This window comes from Paramormyrops kingsleyae, chromosome 22, assembly GCF_048594095.1.
Source record: "Paramormyrops kingsleyae isolate MSU_618 chromosome 22, PKINGS_0.4, whole genome shotgun sequence".
In the NCBI taxonomy this organism is placed as follows: Eukaryota; Metazoa; Chordata; class Actinopteri; order Osteoglossiformes; family Mormyridae; genus Paramormyrops; species Paramormyrops kingsleyae.
Window position 1 is genome coordinate 6397250 of NC_132818.1, and position 9470 is coordinate 6406719.

At 47.3% G+C, this 9470-nt stretch overlaps 1 protein-coding gene across 3 annotated transcripts; it reads left to right on the forward strand.

The window, feature by feature from the left end:
* The first annotated feature begins 31 nt into the window (after positions 1-31).
* On the forward strand, positions 32-8679 carry LOC111843236 (uncharacterized). Of its 3 annotated transcripts, none has more exons than XM_023810655.2 (14): positions 32-165; positions 1425-1603; positions 2460-2588; positions 3005-3890; positions 4004-4125; positions 4260-4422; positions 4623-4699; positions 5041-5157; positions 5592-5693; positions 5819-5935; positions 6458-6534; positions 6624-6689; positions 6861-6920; positions 7024-8679. In XM_023810655.2, exons 2-14 carry the CDS (start codon positions 1457-1459, stop codon positions 7094-7096), a joined length of 2136 nt encoding a protein of 711 aa, XP_023666423.2. In that variant the 5' UTR covers positions 32-165; positions 1425-1456; the 3' UTR covers positions 7097-8679. The 3 variants fall into 3 exon arrangements, with proteins under 3 accessions (XP_023666423.2, XP_072561180.1, XP_072561181.1); XM_072705079.1 differs by having other exon boundaries at positions 32-160; XM_072705080.1 differs by lacking the exon at positions 32-165 and adding an exon at positions 261-326.
* The last annotated feature ends 791 nt before the right edge of the window (positions 8680-9470 follow it).

Genomic DNA, 9470 nt, shown 5'->3' on the forward strand with positions numbered 1-9470 from the left:
GTTGGCACTACAGAATCCGGTCAGTGCACTAAGAGGTGGTGCCCGTACATTTAGAAACCGGGTCTGAATTGAAACATCGAACTGCCAGTTCGGAGGCCTGAATATAATAAAAGACAGGCGAGATTTTAACCTCGGAGGGAAAAGTGGATACCGTCCAAAAGTAAGGTAAGGCGGGCAAGGTCTTTGCCTTAATGAACACTCCGACACGCAGTACCATATATCATGCAAGCAGCTTGTAACCGGTTTCCTGGAATGTTTTCTGTTCTTTTACATAGTTGTCATTTCTGGACTATTGCATTTGAATTAGACGGCACGGGAAAACTCTGGTATGTCTCCGTAGGTCGCTGTCGGATTGAACAGCTAAGCCAAATGCTGTACAGCTAACAGGCTATCTGCCGAATGAGCGGTATAGCTTCTGGTAATTTGTACAGTATGATAACATACTACAACCAAGTACCGTTTTGTCGTTAGATGCGTTTTAAACTAAATTATGGTAGATGGAAATATGATAAAAGGAAAGAACAGATCTATAACTAGGACCACAACCCTTAACGTTGCATGTGGTTTTTAGCTGACAGGATAATTGATTTTCTGGCTGTGATGGCTGAAATAATGTATTATTTGCTAACGGTAAATGAATTACAATGGCTACATTATTCTTAGCATCTAAGGATTTTTCAGGGACACACGTTTCGCTCCAGATGTTGCATCGAAGGTTTGATGCTTCCGCTGCGGATGGAACACGGAGGAGCTTTGGTAGAATGTGCATGAACCCCCCTCGGCGCATAAACCGCGTGTAGAGATTTCTGGAAAAAAAGGAGGAGAGAGACGAACAAAGCAACCCTGGGCTGTGCATAATCCCGTAATTTTAATATTCTTGATTACAGCTGTCAGCGCAACGCCCGCAACTGCGATTCGACCTTGTGTTTTTCATGCTCACTTAACATTGAACGGGACAGTCGTGATGAATGGGTGCACATTATTTTGAATGATTGATTCACAATGCCTAACTAGTAAACGGTATTATTATTATTATTATTTTGGGAGGGGGGGTGGAAGACTTCTTTAAATTGCGGAACATTTGTGTGTTTTACTTTATTTAATACTTTTTTACGTTTTACTTTGACAGTGTCAATAACTGCGGTAATGTTGACTTTTTGGGCTAGAACCATTTCATCACTGGAACAACAAAACCTAATATCACTGCATGGTTCAGATACATCAGATAAATCAGTAGAGGGATATGCCGAATTCGATCTTTAAATAGAAATTAACAAGACCCCTAAACTTAACTGTCAGGCTTGCTCTTCAGGTTATTGTAGACTCCCAAGGTATAAATGACATATTTAGCACATTAGTACACGTCTAGGAAGAGCACTAAGGTAGGCCTACTTGTTTTTTCTCATCTGACATATTTATTTCAGGCTGTGCCGTAGTCAGGCGAGGGCGCTGACGAATGATGGAGAGCTACAAGGACTTCTGCTCCCGAAGTCTTGCCAGGCTCCAGGCGGATGGGAAGATGCAAATCCGCCAATCCAGCCGCGGCCAGCAGAGGGAGTTCTCTGCCATTCGATTTCATGGGAGGGCCGTGCTCTGCCCTGTGGTAAGTGGTGTGGACCCATTTGTTTATCGGATGAATGGAGCGCTGTGGTTGCATGTCTAACTGAACACACACACACGATATGCTTTCTGTCACTGAATATTTAGGCAAAAGTGTATCTGTACTGGATTTCGTTTCCAGCCTAGGAAAAATAACCGATATATTGTTCTGTCTGTTTTGAACTTTTGTTACAGGATGAGGAGCTTATGCACGTAATTACTTAGTATACAAATTCTAATCAGTAATTTCCTAATTATTTTGTCATTTGTTTGACCTTTTAAACTAAGTTTAAGTTTCAACTTTTAAAGCAAAGCTTATTGAATATCATTTAGCAGGTCTCGGTGTTTAATTGGATAAATGTTTAAAAACCAATTAAAAGTTATTAAAATAACTCATATATAATTATATGAAGCATGTGGCTCAGATGTGGGTTATGATGAAGGTGCTGTGGGGGGAGGTTATAAAGTCAGAATCACTCAGTCATTGGTGCTCAGGCTAAATAATCACATGTGCAGCAGACTTCTTTTGGTAAAGATCAGTATTAGAAGAGTAAAAGATTAAGAGGACGTGGTAGCATGAAGGTTTGCCAGTGAGGTATATTCACAGGAACACTTAACATAGGTACAAGTTTGCTCTCTAGTGATATCACTGAACTCTCTGAGCCATTAACTAGGCTGTACTTCCAGATAACCCATTTAAAAATACCACCAGGATGCTATAAAATATGAATCACATGTATAAAACAATATTTTAACATCACAATGTAACTGAAATAAGCATGTGTCGTATCTGTCTGTCTGTGTGTGTATCTGTCTGTTGTGTGTGTGTGTGTCTGTGTGTATCGACACGTGCTTCCCAGCTGAGCGAGGAGCAGCGCAGGGAGATGGCGCAGTACAGACTGAAGGCTGCGCAGCTGGATGCAGGGCGGCCGGGTCAGCGCAGGAGCCCCCTGCAGGCACGGGTTCAGGACAAGGAAGGGAGTGTGCAGGCAAGTTACTGGGCTGCAGCTTTCACACATGTGAAGGCGTCTCCACACAAATCAGAATGTGCTGTCAAGGGTGCCCCCCCCCTCCCCCCATGGCAGCTCCAGGCCAGTTTCAGAACATCTGTATGTTTCCTTCAGAGCTCCCCATGAAAATACCCTTTAAAGCCCCCCCCGGCGGACACTTCGAAAGGCAACGCCTGAAAAAGGTCTTTAAAGCTGATTCCTGCAGATGCCCACCTTTAAATACCCCTCAAAGCACCATATGACATGTGCCCTCCCTTCCCAAAGCATTTTGCTGTGTCTCTGCTGAGCACGAGGATTCCTGCTCTTCCAGACCATGCACACAGTCTTCTGACATGGGTACGTTTAGCTTTCACACAGCTCCGTATGAGTTTCGGTCCCTCTGATCTCCTCTGCAGGAGCACCCAGAGCCTGGAGCGCAGGGACAGATAGCAGCCTCCTTAACTCCACCCCTCTGCTGCACCGAGAATGGCTTCTACCTGTCGCCTGAAGAGGCTGGACCAACGCCTTCCTCCCCCGCACAAGGAGAGGGTCCGGAGGACCTGGGGGATCAGGGAGGGGGAGGCGAGGAGAGCAGGAGTCCCGACATCAGCCTGCAGAGTCTGCGGATGAGGTCCAGGGAGCAGGAGCTGGGCTGCCAGGGGTCCTGGGGGATGCCCGGGACCATGCCCTCGCTGAGAGAGAACCTCTCCGACAAAGAGAACCAGAGAGGAGGCCAAAGCCCCCCCAGCCCAGCTAACAGCCCCCGCCAGACATGTCTCCCGGAGGCGGCGTCCAGTGGCCTCCTCCACGACCCATCTGGGGCTTACACTCTGCCCCCCAGCACTGGGACGGGCCTCAGCCCCCGCCCCCACCGACGGCGCCCCCGGCCCGTCTCCACCGGCAACATCTTGGCTACCTCCCCCATAAACATGCCGGACATCGGCCCCAGGTGGACCGACTCTCTGGCGCCCTCTTTGGACAGCACCCAGCGTGGAGATTCATTTGGTTCTGGGCCACCCTGCAGCGTCAGTCCCCTGGGCGCTGGGGTCGCCACCTCAGGCTTCCGCCGGCGCTGCCACACCCTGGACAGCAACCTGAAGCCCAGCCCCCAGGGGACACCCATCGACCGGAGCCAGGAGAGGCTCCCACGCCTGATGGTCCCGCGCTCTCCTCCCTATGATGTGCGAGGCTCCTTGCCATTGCGAATTCATCCCCACGTGGCCCAAGACAGCCCACCTAGGTCAGAGCCAGAGAGTCTGCCAGGCTGCCACAGCAGTGTCGGGGCCACGGAGAACAGAAACGGTAGGGTGGGGTTAATGGTGTGTGTGCATGTGTCTGTGTCTGAGTGTCTGGGTGTCCGAATGCCTGTGTGGAGGCTCGGCCCGTACCTAGGTGTGTGTGTCTGTGATCTTCAGGGGACGTGCAGCTCAAGGTGCAGGCGCTGCAGGAAATGCGCTGGCAGCTGGAGGAGGAGCACAACTGGCAGCTGTCTGTGCTGATTGCCGAGCAGGAGAGGGCACAACATCGCCTCCTGCAGGTCGGGATGCAAAAAATCGTGCTGCAATAAAGCAAGAAAGCAAACTTTAAATTTAAAAAGGTTTGTTTTAATCAGAATTTGTGTTTCCTGATTTCTGTCGGGGCCCAACTACGTGTCCATGTGAGTGAGTACAGGAGCTGGAGGAGAAGGAAAGGAGGCTAATAGAACAAGGTGCTGAACTCGATTCACTTGGGGAGCCAGCGGCCAGCTGGGGGCGCCAAAGAGACAGCTTTTCACCCCTGAGCCCCTCCTACCCCACCAATTTTCCTGCAGAGAAGTCCCCAGTAGGCAGCATAGGTAACAATCATACATGCACCGTCACAATTAAGCTTCTGTTACATTTTGTATCAGCTAAACCAGTGATTCTGAAACTTCTGGTACGCAACTTCTGGCTCCCTCTAGTGGTGTACAGAGGTATTTTTGTAGGAGGAGCCTCTGGTAGATTGGCTGCCCTCTGAATACATCAGTAATATTTCTGTGTGCTCTGTGTTGCTTAGGAAGCCTCCCATCGCCTAACATCCACCCAGCTGTGTACCTGTGGGGGGGCAGCAAGACCCGGGAGAGGCTGATTCACGTGCGTGTGCGCGCTTGCCGTCCATGTGTGTGTCTGTGGCATCTGTTTTGGTCAAATTCCGAGGAGGGTCTCATTTAGATGCTACGTAATGTCGTAAACAGCATATTATAAATGTCTCAACAGTATTTTTACAAATGATGCTTGGATCCCTTGGCTCGTGTATCAAGTAGCACACAGTGTAACATTTATAAAAAATTTTAAGTTCTAGTTAGGGGTTTGTAAGGGGGACCGCCGCCTCAAAGTGTCTCTCAGAGCTTCTGCTATGTGCTCAGTATATCTGAGGAATGTACCCCCCCCCCCCCCCCACTTCATCCCCCACATGCCTCAATCTTCCCCTGCAGATGCTGAGCCCTGAAATGCAGGGGGCGCTGTGCCGTCTGAGTGCCATAGCTCGTGGGTTCCTGACCCGCCGGCTGCTGAAGACAGAGAAGGTCATGCACCTGCGGCAGACTGTGCAGGTATGAACACACACAGACACACATACACACGCACAGACACACACACATGCACTTACAGACAGACAGACACACACACACACGCACTCACACATACAGACATACGCACTCACTCACACACACATGCACATACAGACACACACACACTCACACACCTACATACACTTACAGACAGACACACACACTCACACACACACATGCACTCACAGACAGACAGACAGACAGACAGACACACATACACGCACTCACACACACACACATAGAAACATATGCACTCACACACACACACATACAAACATACGCACTCACTCACGCACACACGCACATACACACACACTATACTCACTAATACGTTGCTGGCTCTGCCTTTGGGCACGGTTGTACCTTTCATGCATGGTTGGAGTTGGTGCCAGGTGACCGTGTGTGCGTGTCTGCAGGACACACGGGACTTCATCCAGTCATTCCAGGGTGAGGCCCCGCTGAGGAAAGGAGCCCTGTCCACCCAGGACGTGACCCTGCAGCAGCGAGTCAGAGCCCAGGTGACCATGCGGTGGCACTGTGACTCGCTGGGAAATGCGCCCCTGTATCCACACTCGCATGTGATCCCCTACATGAGTGTATGTGTGTTAATGTTCCATGCATGTATGTGTGTGCCTCCCCCCAGCTGCGTGCCGCCCTGTACGATGTTCACGACATCTTCTTTGAGATGCCGCTGGAGGACCGGCTGGCACTGCTGCAGATGGACAGGGAGCTGCGCACCGAGAGGAAGATTCGAGAGATGGTAACTGAGCATGCTCTAAGCGACGTCCTATCATATGCTGGGGGCGGGGCTTAGGTTCAACCAATCACATGCTGAGTAATATTTTACTGTAACAGGGGAGGAGTTTGCAGTGAATCATGCTCTGGTCATTTGGCAGTTCAGCAACTGTTTATCTGCTGTGGCCTGTGACTGGGTCACACAGTTCTATTCAATTGTTCACTATACATATGCTCCTTGCTTTGTAATGGTTTGACTTGCAATATTTTGACTTTACGACAGTGCGATGGTGATGCACTTTCGCTAGTCATCAGACTTTGGGTTTCAATCTGTTCCCGGGCTAGCGATACGCAGTACAACGCTTGAGGACTGAGAACCGCTGAACTACAGGCGAAATAAGCAGTTGCCTAGGGCCACAGAAGTGAAATTGTGGAGGAAGTGAAATGATCATCAGTGTTGGTGCCATGGGGCCATCCCAGGTAAAGCTTGGAACCCTGTATGAATGACAAACAGTGCCATCATCACTATCTTCTACGTGCTCCTCAGGAGAAAGCCAGGAGCCCCAAGGACAGGTTGACGCTCTCTACAGCCACACAGAAGTCTCTGGACAGGAGGAAGCTGAGGTGATACGCTGATCGGCAGTATTCAAGGCCACTTGTTACCATAACGTGAAGGTTTGCGTCCATCCTGGTTGGTCTGCTTTCCCTTGCAGGGTCGGGGAGACTCCCACACACTCCAAGAAGGCCCACCAAAAGCCAAAGAGCCCCCCCGCAAACAGGTGACTGCAATCACTGTGAAGATTGGATGCCTGACATCCATCAGACTGTAGTGGAAAGAGGAGGTCTTAGGTCCAGCTTGGCCCAGATGAGGAGACTTGGCTTAGTCTGTCCAGCACTTAGCAGCTGCCTACCAGATAGCATCACTCCCTCACCTGGTTTTTTTCCCGTAGGATCTTGCAACCAAGCCAGGGACAAAATGCTCCCGTTGCAGGCCAGCTCCTCCGACAGGGGTAAGCTCTTTTCAGCTGGTTTAACTGGTTTCTCTGCTCTCTCCTGATCCTTCTCCTGATCCTTCTCCTGATCCTTCTCCTGATCCCTTTTTCTCTCTGTCAGGAGCTTATACAGAAAGACGCCACAGGAACGAGTGAGGCACTCGGACACGAGGAAACGACACTCGCTGGGCTAGTCGAGGATTTCAATGCACATGCTCAGTATACATGAAATGAAACAAAGCAGCTACCGTCACACTTTGACATGAAAGGCATGATTCTACAGGGGCCTTGTTGCCATGCCAACCAAGATCCTACACTGCTAATGCCTTTAAAGAAATTATTTTCTGTCTCCATGACAACAGAAAGCCCCATCTCTCAAACTTCCCCCTTGTCTAATTCCTGTCACACCCACTAATCTTCCACTCTTCCCTTTCACTACACGCTGCTCAGTCCAGTGAGGAAAACTGTAGTTCTCAGTCATGTATTTATTATCATAGCTTATTTTATAAAGAAAAAATATGTAGGCTGTTAAATTTCTTCCCTTTAGGTTTTAATGTGCTGGGCCAGGCATCTCAGCTCTTATGCTCTTATGCTGGTTTTAGTGGCAATCCTGGTCAAGAACTCAAGAAAACACTTAAGGAAACTGATTGCTTTGCTCTAAATGTGAACTACTGAAAACACACCCACCTCAGATGACTGTAAGACAAAGCAGTGCCTTTATCTTTACAAAAGCATATCTTTCACATTTTTTTTTGCAGTGAAGTTGGCTAACCAATACATAATAAGGACGTTCATTGGTAACAGCAGTCAGTATGCACCACACCCTGGCAGAATGAGGGTCGAAAAGTCCTGCACAATTTCAGGCACAGTTCTTTTCATTTTCTGGTCATACCAAAGCAGAGAATCATTACCTAAACATGAATTAATTTAGTGGCATTATTGCTTCCTTTGGAGCGGGCGAGGGAGGGGGGTGGAGTCCCCTAGAGAAAACTTTATGCCACGCTAGTGTAGAAATGGTTGAAGTGTTAAGGGACCCCTTAGAGTCTTCAGCTACTTCAAGCCGCCTACTCTGGTAACTCAATGGGCAGTTGTATGGCTAGGTCCTCTCTGCTAAGATACCTCAGTAGACCTTATCTGTGGCACTTATGTGTATCTGTTAACCGGTTTCCCTTTGGTCTGTAATGGGCTGTGATCACAGTTGTCAGCTTGGGATCTGTTCTGTCCATCCTGCATGTCTGCATACTTTCATTGCTGCTGGCTACATGACTGTTAACAACTGTATGATGAGTGCTACATTCTGCAAATGCATATGCAGATGCACAGCAAACAGGTCTCTGTCAACAATAATACCTCTTTACAGTACTGAACTTTGCTCCGCAGTGAGCTTTTGGCGACACCTAGTGGTAACTGTGGTGAGGGAAACATTACCGGAGCCCCAGCTCCAATCAAACGTAGCCATTCCTCTCCAAGTTTTTATACGGAAGACATCGGAACTTTTATAATGTTAAAAATGTTTTATTTCTCTTTCTTTGTTCTTCATCATGTCCATGTTTAGATGTTTAGTGTGTATGCTTTTCTACTTCCGTTATATTCCTCTTTATATAAGCATGCCAATTCCAACACAAAAGTAACACCTTTGTTTGTCGTTGTTAATGAGCGTCCAAGGATTTTTCATTACAAAGAAATAAAAAACACAAAATCAGTTCTCAAATTTCAGTATTGTAGGCGGGCATGCGGGTATAGAGTGTCTATAATTGTATTAAAGGATAAAAACCGATGGTACTTTGTCTTTCATCAGCCCTTAATTAAAGTAAAGCACTAAAACTTACACAGTACATTTTGTATTAAATTTAATAAAGCACAGCTCACTGTGTAAAGCGTTTTTTTCCAATAAAGGTTTTTCAGTTCAGATCATCCTCACATATTCCACAGTCTCAAGGCCGTCTCTCATTCTTGCTACTTAGAACACAAACAAAATATTATAACAGTAATAATGTAACAATGCTTCACACACTTTCTCAGCGTTTTAGAAAACAAAAAACAAAGTCTTCATTCAGTTAAGTATTTCAAGTGAGGGGAAGTTTAATCAGAAAGTAGCAACCAAGCATTCTTAGAGCGACAGCATAACAATGATCCCACCCGTTCTGATAGCCAGTGCTGCAGTGGTGTGGAAATATTGGCCAATACCAATAGCAGAAATATTTTGGTCTAATATTACTGATAATCAATGCAGATAAAGGGCTATCATCTGAGCTTCACAAGACACTGACAAGCACCTGAAAGACTGAGGCTTCAGTAAAATCTATTGTTTTGGATATAAGACTTGTGGGTGTGTATCTGTTGCGTGTTAAAATTTACATTGAGTTTTATTTTAAGTCTTGAGGTTAGTGTCCTCTAAATCTTCACCTTCAAAGTAGTTGTAATTTACCACAGACATTTCCTACATGAGCAAACGACACGCTAAAACGAGTCGGTAGAAAGGTCACAGTTTATTGAATGATCACCTGAACTGTTGACAGAAACAGCGATCGACCTTGTTGGGGGCTGGGGTTCGTACACAGGCATGCT